Source organism: Bacillus rossius, chromosome 6 (genome assembly GCF_032445375.1).
Source record: "Bacillus rossius redtenbacheri isolate Brsri chromosome 6, Brsri_v3, whole genome shotgun sequence".
NCBI classification, from domain to species: Eukaryota; Metazoa; Arthropoda; class Insecta; order Phasmatodea; family Bacillidae; genus Bacillus; species Bacillus rossius.
In genome coordinates, this window is record NC_086334.1 from 61,703,447 (window position 1) to 61,718,579 (window position 15,133).

The window sequence follows — 15,133 nt, forward strand, 5'->3', positions numbered from 1 at the left end:
AGGCTCGACCGACGCCAGGTGACAGGTCACACGGCACACAAGTGGACGTGACGCAGACCCGACACGCAGACTTAGCCCGGGATCAGCACCAGCTCTGCGCGGCTCAGCCGAGGCTCAGCTCACGTGATTGTAGCCTGCCGCCTCGGGGCTCCCCCCCCCCCCCCTCACACCCTCCCATCACATTCACACACCGCGCCGGGACGGGAACTCGAGCAGCGCCCGCCATCTTGGATCTCGTACCTTAGTTCCGTTCGAACAATAGTGGACCCCAACACGGGCCTAGTCCACTCGCTAGCTGGCCAGCCTGTCGCGGAACACCATCCGTCCTGGTCGCTCTTGATCGGATCACACGCGTTCTCTGCCAAGTTTACTAAAGGCTACTAGACTAAAGGCTCAGTCGAACACGCCATGTTGATTTTGTTCATTTTCCAGTCATTACTTCTATTCATGGGCCATTTTTAAAATGTTAACTTGCAAAAAATACTATCAACAGATATTCACAGAGTTGTAATATAATGGATGTAGAAAGGCCCACAAGTCTGTGTACTCTCTACAATTGTGTGACGTTTTACACCAATGATAATGCACGTAGTGAATGTGTGTTCAAAATATTTGTGGCAGAACAAAAAATTCAAGAGATGTATCGAGTTAAAATTTTTGAAGTAGTACTTATAAGAAAAGTAATGACAAATCAACGAGAAAATCAGCAATGCGAGTGAGACAGAGCGATAAGGACGCATCAATAAACCTGTGAACCAATGAGAGAGGTGTTAATGGCCTCATCGAACACCATGACTTATGTAACGCAACACATCTCGGAAATAGGATAAATCTCTAACCCACTCAAATTATGCACAATCCTTTTCTCAATGAGTTGGTAAGCCACCAACATTTTACCTCAAAAAGGAGTTTACGAGTCTTAAAAAAACTAATTATATTTGTAATTTTTTTCACACTATTCCTTAAATGTCTCAAGAAATATTTTTTTTACATATATGTGTTTAATGTCAGATATTAATTATGATAGTTCACAAACAAAATTGGTAGAATACTATTTTCTTGTTTTTTTATTACTTATGATGTGTTCTTTTTAATCATGCAAAATATGTACATATAAGTCTGTGACATATCGCAAAGCGAATTCTGTAGAATATTTGTATGTAATTGTAAGCCTCCGTAGTAATTATACGCCTAGTGGCAGGTAAGATACTAGAATATATTTTTGGCGAGAAAAATGTTTGAATTACATACAACAAGCGCGGAAGCATATTTTAGGCTTTGACTGGCTGCTCAGACATTCGTAATTAATCGCGATTACTCTGACTGGAATGGTATAGCGCGACAAGTTACATAAACACTCACCTTATTTCAGCTTTCCAAGTTTTACCAGAGATCAACTAACAAAGATGGCACTAGTTCATGATTTAAAATATAACGGGGACGTTGAAATGAGCCAAGTATGTAATTTACATCTCAAGTTCCTCGCTCCAGTAATTGCACTGAGTAAAATATAGTTCACGTAGTAAATCCTTCCTGAAATTAACCTCAGTTACATCAAAAAATTGAAATTAACTGTAACATTCTCTGTTCAATTTGGCTGCAAGCAACAAAAATTTGTTGCTAAGTCAAATAAAGTATTTATTATTTACTTTTGTTTATTTAAACTTCGTCACAGTGACGTCATTCTAGGACATAGGAGTGGAATACAGGAGTGTTGGTGGAGTTGGGGTTTGTGTTTAATCACTACAGTGAGGAACAATCGCAGCATTTCCGTGGAGTTATTTCGGGAAACGTTGGAAAACAAATCACAATCGGAAGTGGATTCCAACCCATAAGAGTCCGGTGTTCCACCACTACTATTGTAAACGTCAATAGTGAGTTAAAATACTTAAAAAAGCCTTTTAAGTGATTAACAATCATCTGACTATGAAAGGAAAGTAAGCCAGTCACCTTATTTTGTGTGAAAGTGTGTCAATACAAAGGAATTTTTTAGCTCTAAAAAACGATGAATGCCGTCATAAAAACTTCAGCCCCTGTGAAGCCGGCAACCATGCATTCGTGCTGTACAGCGCATTGCATAACGTGACGGCGGTCGTAGCCATTGTTTTATCAGCTATGTTTTCTTCCAGAGGGAACGCATCAAACATAAATAACTCGAAGCTGGTTTTCAAAATATAGGATCAGGAAGTTTATTATTGTTCGGTTTCCACATGACACATGGCTCGCGGCGGTATTAAACTGCGCGTATCGCGTATTTGGTTTTAAATTTTTATGGCTCGGTTGACCTCTGCGAAACATATCGGCAAATAACATTATAGTATCACCCTGACCACAACTCACAGGCCTTCAAAAATATCACCAAAAAGCAAAAAGCCCGATTATAAAAAGTTTTAACTTTGCCGTCAATGCGGGGAGAGTTGTTTTATAACTCGTCGCACTCTTGCCAATACCTCCAAGTTATCTCTCTCTCTCTCTCTCTCTCTCTCTCTCTCTCTCTCTCTCTCTCTCTCTCTCTCTCTCTCTCTCCCGAACCCCTTTCCCACAACGAAATAACTTGATCCACCGGCTCGGCTTGGCCAAGTTCATTAAAGCTGTGGATATTACACATTATGTGTTAAAAATCGCGTGTCCCTTCACACACGACTTGGCTTATGAACAGGAGGCACGAGTTTACCGCGTATCCACTCGGTAAATAGAGAGTAGCGAAGCAAACATACGTGCACAATCTGCCTAACCGTGGAAACTGGAACCACATTTCTCCTGAGGCGCATGGGAAAACTCCGGGGTAGTAACCAACAACGGAGAAGCCATGTTTAGATCGATTCATGCCCGGTTTGTTAAACAGAAAACCATAATCTCGCTGACTGTAGCGATGGCCAATAAACAAGGTGAAAGAACAAACAAAAAAAATATGAAAAAAGCACGGCTATATTTATCGGGCGAAATCCCGAGAATATTACAGGGCGACCGAGAATGATTAGGCATATATTTTAAACTATTGTATAAATTTGTATATTGTATAAAGAATTATTATCTTAAAATTTTTCAGGAAAGATAAAGTTCGGTATTGGCACCATTTCAGCACTGGTGATGCCTGGGCGATATTCAATCACCTGCCAAGTCTTCTGAAAACTGTCCACAGACACCGAATCAAAGATTTTGTCAGTTTGAGTTTTTTTTTGACGTGTCAACGTCTAATAAATCGATGAACGCCGGCTGCACGCACGAAAAAGTGTCCCATTACGCACATTGTCCCGTTGCGCTGTGTCCCGTTCGGCTCATTTTACGCTTGCGCCGCATCTATCTCTCTTCCACTCGATTGGAACAACCATCGATTTGACTTTTTCGAGGCACATTAAACTTGAAACACTCCCATTCGTTTCCTACTTTTCCTATCATTGTCCTATCCTTAACAGAATAACACAGATTGGAAGAAGTTAAATAGCAAACATGTATAAAAGTTATAGTTAAAATAATCTCTTCGTTAAAGTAATAAACATATTTGAATTAATGAGAGAAAATAAAAGTAAATTTATCAGTTAAATTGTAGATTTCATTTCACTCCTTCTTTGTATCCATACAAAATAGTGATAATTCAATAAAAATGATTCAATTTTATTCATAAAAGTATGCACTCATTTCATCAATGTGTCTCGTTAAACTATCGTCCGTGAACCGACTTTACTGACAACCAATTTTTTTTTTGCATTTTTTCCTCGAGGATGCCGACGCCGCCTCTGTCACACTGCGACCACCAACTTCAGTTCGGCGCAGCACCTTCCCAGTGGTGCGCGCGCCACCTCGCACTCAGGAGTGGTGACAGGGACGTCTCGCAGCTCCGCTGTCATCAGGCCTCGCGGTCACACGAGGACGCGTGGGAACTTCACTCCTTCCCACGGAGACACGCTGAGACATCCACACCCAGCACCTGCAAGACAGGGCTGCAGCAGCTGCAACCGTGGTCACGACTCAGGAGCTGAATCCCGTCTAGGCTTCGTCAGTCATCTTGAAGTGTGCTGCCAAGTCTACAACTTGTATCCTTTCTGAAGCGTTAAATATTCCATTAAAACAGCTCAGGATCTCTAACATCGATCTGTGTGACCCTGGGTTTAAATGAAAGAATTACCGGCTGCTGTGCTTGCAATAATCCAAGCATAAAAGAGCGAGAATGAAGTAGCAGAGCAGAAAACCAACGGAGAAGTCGTCTCGAGGGTCTGGCGAAGAAACGGAGCTGTCCTCGGCCGAGTGGCCCTGAAGAATGAAGAATGAAGAATGAAGAATGAATAATGAAAGGAGTCTGGAAAGAATGAGTCTGGCGATACCGTGGGCAAGAAAGAATGGGGGTGAGAAAGGGAGGGAGGGTATATACTGCCGGCAATCGATACAATAATGTAGGCTGCGTTTTATTCTCCGCCGCGCGACACAATCTGCTACCGCCAGCTCTGTTCAATTGCCAGCCCCCACCCCGGCGACCACGCTCGCACAAATTCAGCGGACAAGACTTCGTATTGATTTAGTCCCCCAGGAAGTCCCGGTATTGAGTTTGCGGAGAGTGCTATAAAAGTGCGGGATGGCAGTTTCCAGCCCTGTTGTTTCAGGTCAGCCCGAGTGTTTTGGCGAGATTAGGGGAGAGGGGGGGGGGAGGGAGAGGCGAGTCCTCTCTCCACGGGACGTTCTTCAAACAAGTGTTCGTGAGTTGACTAACCCTCCCCACTCCCCCCTCCCCCAGGGGCCATCACACCTAGGCCCCGAGCTCCCCGCGGAGAATGCTGATGAGGTGAGGAACGAGGAAGAAAAGAATGTTGGTAGAACTGCAACGCGGTCCTAGCATCGGGAGCAACCTGATTAGGGCACCAAATATCCAAGACTAGAAGTTTTATTTATACACACACACATATGTGTGTGTGTGTTTGTGTGTGTGTTTTGTACACTCTTTCGCAGGCACATAAAGCTGTTACAATAATAAACAAAGTTTTAATTCAAAACAAAACACATGAAGTTAGAATTTAATTAAGTTCGTTAATCGATTAGGAGAGAAAATATTTTAATGTAAAGTTGGCTTAAAATTACTAAATTACATGTTTTCTATTGAATGCTGACTGACAACTGTGTTAAAAGTACTAGCAATACATTAGAGCATTTTAGATGCTAAGAAAGCTTAAACAAGCAAAGATTAAATATGTTGACAGAAATAAATGGTTGCGGAATATAAAAACTGCCATTGCTATTAATGCGCAAACAAGTGAGAAAAAAAAACAACGAAAATAAGACGAACGTAATGCAACAGTGACGGAAAATGGTCACGCAAGATTATTCACTAGGTACCATCATAATTTATGGTTTACAAATGAGCTAATTTTGGAACATACGTCTTGCCGTTTTGTGTGTTATTCCGGAACTGAAGAAAACAGGCCAGTGACGATGTGTTAAGCAACGCATTTACTGACAAAGTGGATTTATATTACGCGCAAAACGGAACCATTTAAGTATGTCATGTAGCTTGACTCAAATTTTACTGTCACTTGCAAAACATCACATGATGTTTGTTAACGATGAGCATTGACAACACTAGTTGTTTGCAAACACTTTTGACAGATGTGTACGTTTAACATTGCTACTACTTTTGAGGGCTATTACCTTTAAGACCTTTAAGACAATTAAAAAAAAAGTCCGCCATACGTGCGACAAAAACTGCACACACCACAGTGAATTACTGAGTTTAGAACGACTACTTAAACCTACAATTCTGGGTTGTTAAATGGCACGCATAAAGCTCTTAAAGCTACACACACGTACACACACACACACACAGTCGAATGGATTTATGTGCATTCGTGACTGCTGTGGCATAATCCTCATGTGCCGTGATCATGCAGGCATTCTCTGACGCCTGGGAATCAGTAGTCTTTACCTGCACTGTGAGACCTCAGTTGGCATATCTGTGTATACTCCAGCACCAACTGATGTTTTGATACCTCATTTATGTTACAGGATACATGGCTGGATCGTTTTGGCTATTGAATGGGCGTCCAGCAAAGCATGAAAACAACGTTGTCCCGTTACGACAAAAAAAAAACTAAGAAAATGACCAAGTATTTGAAAAATTACCTAAAAATCAACCTGAAAGATTTATTCTTAATCTCGTAATATTATAAACAAGCGAATAACCACGTGGGGGTCTCATAGACGTAACGGTAACGTGTGTGAGTTCACACACTTTCGTCCCCTGCGTGGAGAGAGGTCCGCATCCCGCACAGCGGGGATGTATAACCTGGGCGACGAGACTAACTTCCAGGCGCTAAGTGAATTTCAAACTGGTTGGGTGCAAATGTATTCAAATTTCTCTCCCACTTGAATGCGCGAACTATCAAACTCCTTATTCATCTTCTGTGAGATACGGCTAAATTTATATATTGCTACCTTGGAAGTTGTGCTCTGAATGTTTATTAATGACACAGCTTCAAGTCGCCATTTTCAATTACAATTTTGCCTTAAGTATAATAATTAAAATACAATAAAAACACTAAGGAAAAATTCGTATATCTTGAAAAAGGGTAGTTCACCTTAAGAGATACGTTGAAACTCGACGTTATAAATATTTCCTTGTGTTATTCTACAGCGATCTCTTAAGAATACTTCTCAACTAGGGACGGACTTAGGTCTTAGACAGGAAGACGGTTCAGGTAAAGTCTGTAGCTTCCTTTACTGAAAATATTGCAGTTTTCAGGCATAACAACACGTTTAGATAATCAACTGCTTGATATTACGCACTTTACACATTGCAAGTATAATTCTTCAACGAATGGCCAACTTTCAAGTTGAAAACAAAATGGCAAACATCTGACGATACAATAAAGAAATTTAAACAAAAATTGTATGTAATTTATTAATATGGCCCTGTGGGTTTACCAACATTGAAATTCTAAAATTTAAAATTATATATTTACTTACTAAAATAGAAGATTGCATTCTGTTAAAATATAATAATATTAAAACGGCCTTAAAATACCCATATTCGAACAACAGAATTTTCCTACCTTTTTAAATACGATAGTGTCTTATTCTAACACTGAAAGTTGATGCTATTCACTTTGATGTAGTTTTAAAGAGAAACAAATACTACGAGTCAATGATTTTGCCTCAGCTTGACTACTGTGGCATAGTATACAATGGCATGGCATAATACCTGGGAAAACTACTGACAAAAATTCAATATACTAGCATTAGTTTTATTTCTAATCTTAAATTGCATGATCACTTGTACTCCTTGTATAAAACAATTGGCTGGCTTAAACTTCACCAAAAATATTACTAAACGCTCAACTTACGCCACATAAAATACTTAAAGCAAATATTCCTCAACATTATTGAATTATTTTTTTTTATTTAATATATTATTTTTAAATGGTTTATATTACTACTAAATTTGGATGTTGATTGGTAGATGATTCATCAGTAATTTTTAATTTGTTAGTATGCAATTTTGTGTTTGATTCCTAGATATAGCTTTTAGGTTGTTACGGTTTTATAGTTCAGCGTAAGAGAAAGCGTACTCGCCTTAACTACGAGAAAAAAAATTCGAAATAAATAAATAAAAACCGTAAAATTGAAAGCAAACATTGTGCGATGGAATGAAAAGCAGATACACGGGTTGATAGAAGGGAGGGCAAGCATGGAGTAATTACAAACGAATAACCCGAGGGAGATTGTGAAACGGACGTGGAAAGTGTTTGCGCGCATTCATTCCTCTCGCAGCGGGGGACTGAAGAGTACCGTTGATGTTTCATGACGGGCTAATGTTTGCATAATTTCCTTCGGAAGAGAAGTTCGACATGATGTCCCCGGAGGTTGTAATCACTTGCGCAGCAGCCCAGGTGCGAAGGTACAGCGGTAGGATCACAGCCCCTACTGCATAAAATAATTCATCATGTCGGTACGTTCCTCAGGCACAACTAGTTTAATTGAAAATGTTGATGTTTGAGAATTTACCGTAGTAATGTTTTGAGACTGGCGTTGTAAGTTAAGATTGCAATGCTAATCAGAACATTTTTTCATGCCTGCAAACTGTGCATCCTTCAATTACTTCTAAATTATGTGCCGAGCAGGTAAGTTATGACATTTCCATGTTTACGACCCATAACATTACTGCGTTTGGACTAAAAATAGGAAATCAATCTCCACCAATAGATATTTTAATGACATTTTCTGGTCGAAATTTGTTGATAATTACTAAGTAATCGCAATGCAATAAATTTTACCTAAACTAATGATGTGGTCTAGATAAAAATATCTTTTTTCAAATTTTTTTTAAATTACGTCTAAAAATATAACAAAATAATGATTTCATCATTAATCAAATAAAAATTGTCTTTAGTTTAATTTAGTTAAAAAATTTTACTTTCTGTTCTCTAAATAATGTTTTTTTCCCGACTCCTTAAAATACTCACGCACTAAATTGCTCACGTAGAAAATTACTTGCCCACAATATATCAAGATTTTCCAATATATGGTTACTAAATTTTTGACTGTCAACTCTGATATCACATTTTAAAAACACTTAACGGTAACATTTAACATATGTCAGGATGAAGTTATGCACAACGATACACCACTGTAGTTGCAAGCAGTTTCATCTAAAATCTAATTACTGGCCAAAGTAGGCTTCGGGCCAACCAAAAAACGTTTGCCCCAACACAATTAGCACGTATAATTGCATAGCTTAGTGCCGGATGCCCTACCCTGGGACTGTTGTGTGGCAAATAACGACAGAGTAGTGAAAGTGCCATGACAAAATTCAAATGTGAAATTGCCTTTGCCCTTTGCTTCGCAGATTTATTCGCATACATGAATGGGAACAATACATACTTACTGTAATAACACGGCGCAATTACATTCAAGCCACGAAAAAAAAGTATATTCTTTTCAACAGGTCTGTTTCATTAACACTATAGAGAATTTGTTAAGTTACGCAATTCGTATTATTTTCTGTTGCTAAGTTAGAATTCACAAACGTTTGCGTAACTGAGTCAGTCTAAGGTGTAACTTGGCTGATGCCACATCACACCTGATATCAAGTTATTTGATAAAATGAATTTTAGAAGTTTGTCACTAACTTTTAGTCCTTCAAGGCGTGTCAAATATGCTGTGATCCAATGACAAAGGCCATTCCGTGTGCCGATATTTACAATATAGGCTGTCGCCACATAATAACGTAAAGTTTTCAGCTCTCTAGAAATGAACATCCATGTTTGAAACAAACATTTTATTTTACACAAAAGCATGGTTTTTTTTATTGATTCACCAGCAAAAAAAGTGAGCTAGTGTTTCAGTATTCGTCAGTGATGAGTAAACACCTAACCTCGGTAAAGAGCAAACTAATGTGCTTATGCTGCAAATAAACTTGTAATACGAAACGCGGACCCGAAATTTAACTTAGAATTCTATAAAATAATGCCGAGCGTGATAAATAAACTGAAAATTTAAAAAAACCGCTTTTCAAATAACAAAATTTCTGGATGCGTATCAATTAGCAGCACGAAACAACGGGAAATTTGAGAAACGGCTCCGATGAAACTCAGGCTGGGACCTGCTTTTTGACAAGGAATTTTATTAAAATAATACATATATTGTTAAAATTCCCTTCAAGTTAAACTGTATTGTTTTTGTATACGTTAGAAAGTTATACTTCTATGGCAATACTAAAATATTAACCTTAAACATTAAAACAAATACATTTAGTATAAATTTGCATAATTAATTTTGTTTAATCGACAGAAATCAGTCTGTAAATACTTCCTACAAACAAACCTTAACCTTATTGAGCTGATTCAACATTATTATATTACAAAGTTATTAAAAAGTAAAAAAAAATGTGAAGAGATATGAACCACGCTCATTGATGTTACTAGTTGCGCTCTCTACCGCTGTGCCAGTAAGCCTTTTGGGAATTTAAAAGGAGAAATTTTATTATAATCATTGTTATGCCTGCTGTTTTAGGTATTTTAAAATTACTTCATACTATGACTTTTTTCAGTTTACCAAATATATTCAAGGGTAATTTCATATCATTAAGTTTGAATTGGCTCACCAATACGTTTTGTATGTCCTCTAATGTTTACGAAAGTTACTACATACGGGTTCCTGTTGCTACATTTGTGTGCACCATCTTTGTGTCGCATTGCCGTTCATCAAGATCCGTTTCATATTCAAGAAAAATACTTCTACTAAATGCTGTATACTAAGAGCTAAGATGATTACACATAAAAAAAATCTTTTCAGTTGAATCTCACCTAACCGTGTTTCTCCCGCGAGTGAATGGAAAGCCCTTCAAGAGATCCTCCGCGGCAACTTGTTTGTGTCTTGCTGAAAAGGCCAGGTCTTGCAGATAATTCCCCGCCGGGGAAGAGAAGCCCTTCTTGACGCGTCGTTAATGCCGAGGCACCGACTCGGGTGAAGACGAAAGTGTAAACAGGGGCTTAATGCGTGGCACGCGAGAGGGAGATGCGCGTCCTGGCGGGCGTCAAGACGCGCTGTAAACAAGATGATGGACTCGCAGCGACCGAGATTGATGGAGGTGTGTCAGCTCTGCCCCCCTTCCCCCCAGACTCCAGCCTTTCCAGCCATCTTCGTGAGCGTCAGCCCTGGGCGGCTGGCACCGTTAGAAACTACAACAAAAGTACGTACGGACGTTTCAACGACGAATTAACCTCAAACAAACGCAATTTATTCGTTATTTAAGATACATATATCTTAGTATAAGCTACGTTGGGTTCTTTTTTCATCACGAACAGGGTAAAAACACACATAAATGTTTTGCTTGTAAACCAAAAGTAATTCGAAGTGAACTTAGTGCCCGTAAATGTACGAAGGAAACGGCAAATTTACCAAGATCCCTGGACAATTTGTAACCAGCGTTTATTCGTAATTTTAAGGCTCGCTCGCACCTGTTCGCCCGCCGCCAGGTGACGACCCTCGTTGTGTGTCGTCTGCAGAAGACAAACCTCGCTCAGGCATATTTCAACAACTGAGCTGCCGGGATCATCACTCACTACCTTAGCACTGCCGTAACAAACTGTGCGGCGGTTATCAGAGCTCACAAATATTATTAGGTGCAATGTAACATTTTTTGACGTGACGTCTAATAAATCGATGAACGCCGGCTGCACGCACGAAAAAGTGTCCCGTTACGCACGTTCTTTCGTTACGCTGTGTCCCGTTACGCTCATTGTACGCTTTCGCCGCATCTATCTCTCTTCCACTCGACTGTTTATAAAGTGAAGTGAAAGTTAATGTGGTTTTCATTGCTTATTACAACAAGAATTTCGGCAATAAAGGTTCATTATTCTTGCATTTTAAAAATCTGATTACTAATATAATTTCAAGTATTTATTCTTTTATTATTGTTATTACTATTATTATTATTACGTCGCGTTAAACTATCGTCCGTAAACCGACTTTACAGACAACCTAATTTTTTGTAAACATGTTATAACTAAGTCAAATATCACAGAAAAAAATAATATGAAAACACACCTTAAGTTTGATCATGCTTGTTTACGAACCGTTAAAGATCGACTACAACGTATAGAATAACTATATTAATTTCTATAGCTGAACACACATCTCTCTGGAGATACCACATACCCTGGCGTAACCTTTGAGAACCACTGATCTAGTGTCACTGTTCGGAAACGAAACACTACATAATATTTTGATAGACGCGATTGACACTCATATACTGTGAAATTATATTCTTCGGTATAATTTTATAAGTAATTAAATCAGTCGGATTCATGCTGCACCACTGAAACATGTTTTTCGACCTGACGTGACAGCAGGTATCGCGCACACCACCTGTGTTTCCGTGCGCTGTTTGCGTTCATAGCTCCGTACCCGCCACAGAGCTATCTGCTGCAGTTGTGGCGTGCTGCGCGGTGCATAGCGTGACCTTGGGCGAGCGAGGAATGCACTGCTGACCTTCACGCCTTGGCGTAAGCGCGGGCATTTGCATTATTGTGTGACCTGACAGGACGAGGTCGCCCTTCGGAACGAATTAATTCATAATAGTAGCTCTTGTTTTTTGATTATCTAAAAAAAGGGTAATTTTTCTAACCCGATTTTTTTCAAACTACCTCTTTAAATGAAATGAAAAAAGAAAAAAAACTTTCGGCACTGCCTACAGGCGTAGGTAGATTTCGAAAAACCTATTAATTCTGGAAATATTTTGAAAATTAACTTCTGAAACATTTTAAGAGCTAAATGTACATTACATATTTTTAAGTTCTCCAATATTACAAAAAGATCGATTAAATATTTGTTCATTTTCCATGCAGTGAAAGTATTACGGATATTTATAATTGAATGTATCCAGCATTTAATAGTTTACAACGCAGCATTAAAAAGCTTAGGACGAATTTCATATTATATGCCAACTAAGGTAATTATTTAATTATTTTGACCCTTAGACACTATTTTTAATCCCTTAATATCGTAGTCGTATAAAAATTTTCTTTGTACCAAGGTTTAAGATAATACTAAGATGGTTTAAAATAAATTAAAACGAAATTGATACTAAGAAAGTTTTGAAATTTTTAAAATTTCAATCCGTGTTTTTACGGTAAGAATTCGTTTCATCAAAAACTGTTTCAGTCAAACACTGTTTCAGTGAAACTTTAAGATGAAGATTAGGTTTCATACAGTAAATTATAACGGAAATGATAGTACGTCTATTTAAAAAAAAAGTTTTCAAACTTATTTATACTCTGAGTACCTAATAATTGGGTAACAAAATTTATTTTAAGAATAGTTTTATTCAATATTTAAACAGTTAAACAAAAATAAGAATGAATTCGATAGTGTACCAGATAGGGAAGTTTTATTTATTTTCTCATTCCAACACCAGTTTTTTTTTAACCCCTTGCAATTTTGCAATAATGGTTTGTATTATCAAAAATTTTTTAAAACAATTATAAGATTAATACAAAATCTGTACGAATTCGATGTTCTTCCTATGAAAGGAGTTGTGAATTTTTTTTGGTCCTCTAACCCTTGTTTTTTCATCCCCTTGCAGTTATGGTTGGTCGTATCAAAATTTTATTACAAAAAATTTTGGATGTTAAACGTGGAGTTATAATACGTTCCAACGGATGTGATAGTTTCCAAAATATGGGAGTTACAGCGATTTTTCTGTTTTTCAAAAATCCTTCCCCATTTCTACCCCTTTGGTCGGATATTGCCTATTAACGAACTCAACCGAGAATTTCCACTACTAGGTTTTATGTATCAGTTTGGAAGTGATTTGTTAAAATTGCGACAGTTATCGTATCCACAAAAAGGGATTATATATATTATACCTAAGTTTTAATTCAGTCTATACATGCGAGCCACGTACCTAACCAGAAGGAACGGTGAAATAAGGCACTATTGAATTGCCTATTTGTAGCACAGGCAGAATGATTTACAGTTGGCAAAATTATGTAGCCTTATGGCCATAACAAATAGCAAATAATGCATACTCTTTAATTAAGTACACAGCTTTTAGATCATTTCTAATTCGCCATGGCTAAGTAGCTCCGAGAAGCTTTTATATACTTGTAACTGGAAAACTTAATTTTCGAGTCTCTTGCCTCGGTTAGCTACTCCACCCTGCAACCATTAGTTATGAAAGCTCCCGCTGGACCTATACCTAGTGTCAGATAGCCCCTCCCGCCTGTCATCAGGGCAATCCATCACACGACCGTCAAAACTCGCACCTTCGTCGTCGCTACCAATAAATACGTCCAGTATCCATTATAAGCCCCTTCCGATACGCGTGTGTTTTTTAATAGTTTATTATAACTGTGTGCTATAGCAGTTGTCAGTTACCGCTCCCCGCTTATTCACCTTCGCCGTTTTGAATAAAGCACGTAAAAAAAATACCCCATGCTTTTTCACGGCAAAATCATCCGCTATCTTTGGCTAAGCACGTATGTACGAAAAAACAAGTACACGGTGTTAAAAATTATAACGATCACGTTGCAGAACTTCCCGACTAGATTGGCAAACACAAAAATCTGCGAAAGTGGCAGAAAACTTCTGGATTGACGTTCGTACTACCAACTAATATTTGAATTCCACTAGGATATGAATAAACTAGTTCCACAATGTTAAGGTGACAATAAGCTACACACACGCTTTAAAGGAAAATCTCCTTGATACGGATAATTTTAAGTTGTTTATGTATTACACGTTTCTCGTTCAGGAAAAAATTGTAAGTCCATGCTACTAAGAAACCAGTTTTATTAAAGGCATTGTTACCTTTCTATGCTGTACTTTTTTATTAAGTTTTTTTTCTTTTTAATTTTATTAATTGGTGTGTATTCAACCTCATAATTAACTTTATATTCATTGCGGTTATTTTTGTTTTGTAATGTAACAATTGTGAACAGTCAAGAGCTGAAATTTGCAATGAATAAATAAATAACTGACACCGGATAACACGCTGTTTAAATAACTGAGATACACACATTGTTAGCGGAATATTAGGCGGATATTGCAATAATTTATTTTTGTACACACACACATATATATTTTCCCCGTGCGCCAACACCGGCAACTCCAGGAAGTGAGGAAACAAGTGTTTGGAATGTGTCGCGCAGGTCTTCAGACGGACTCACCTCGAGGTTCTGCAGCAGCGAGCGGCACTCGGCGGCGGGCACGCTGTCGGCGAAGCGCACGACGACGCCCTCGTAGCCGCCCTGGCGGAACGTGACGGGGCCCGCCGCGGCGACCCACAGCCACGCCAGCAGCGGCGCCAGGCGCACGGCCGCCATTCTTCCTCCTCGCAGTCACGCCCAGTCACAACACACGCGTCACACACTTCACGCACCGCGCCACACGTCCGGAACCTCACAGCGCGGCGGCCGCGGCGAGACTGGCGCGCACGGGAGCGTCGAACCGACTGGTGCGAGTCGGCGCGGTAGGGGAAGGGTGCCCCCCTCCCGAACAGCCCGGCCCCGGAGGGGAGGGGACCCGCTCCACTCCCAGCTCCCCCGCGGAGCAAGTGTTCGCGGTACAATACCTGCCGCCGCGCTCCGCTTTTTTTCCTTCGGAGCAGCGTCGTGCGGATGTAGCAGGGGGGAGGGGTGGGGGAGTG

General features: G+C 39.3%; 1 protein-coding gene across 1 annotated transcript in view; it reads right to left on the reverse strand.

Annotated features, from left to right (window-relative positions):
- Positions 1-14,924, reverse strand: part of LOC134533255 (calcium-activated chloride channel regulator 4-like) — a 271,382-nt gene extending 256,458 nt beyond the window's left edge. The window contains exon 1 of the mRNA XM_063370688.1: positions 14,655-14,924. Coding sequence (XP_063226758.1) covers positions 14,655-14,810 — 156 coding nt within the window. The 5' untranslated portion in view covers positions 14,811-14,924. The remainder of the gene's footprint in view (positions 1-14,654) is intronic.
- Between the last annotated feature and the right edge of the window lie 209 nt (positions 14,925-15,133).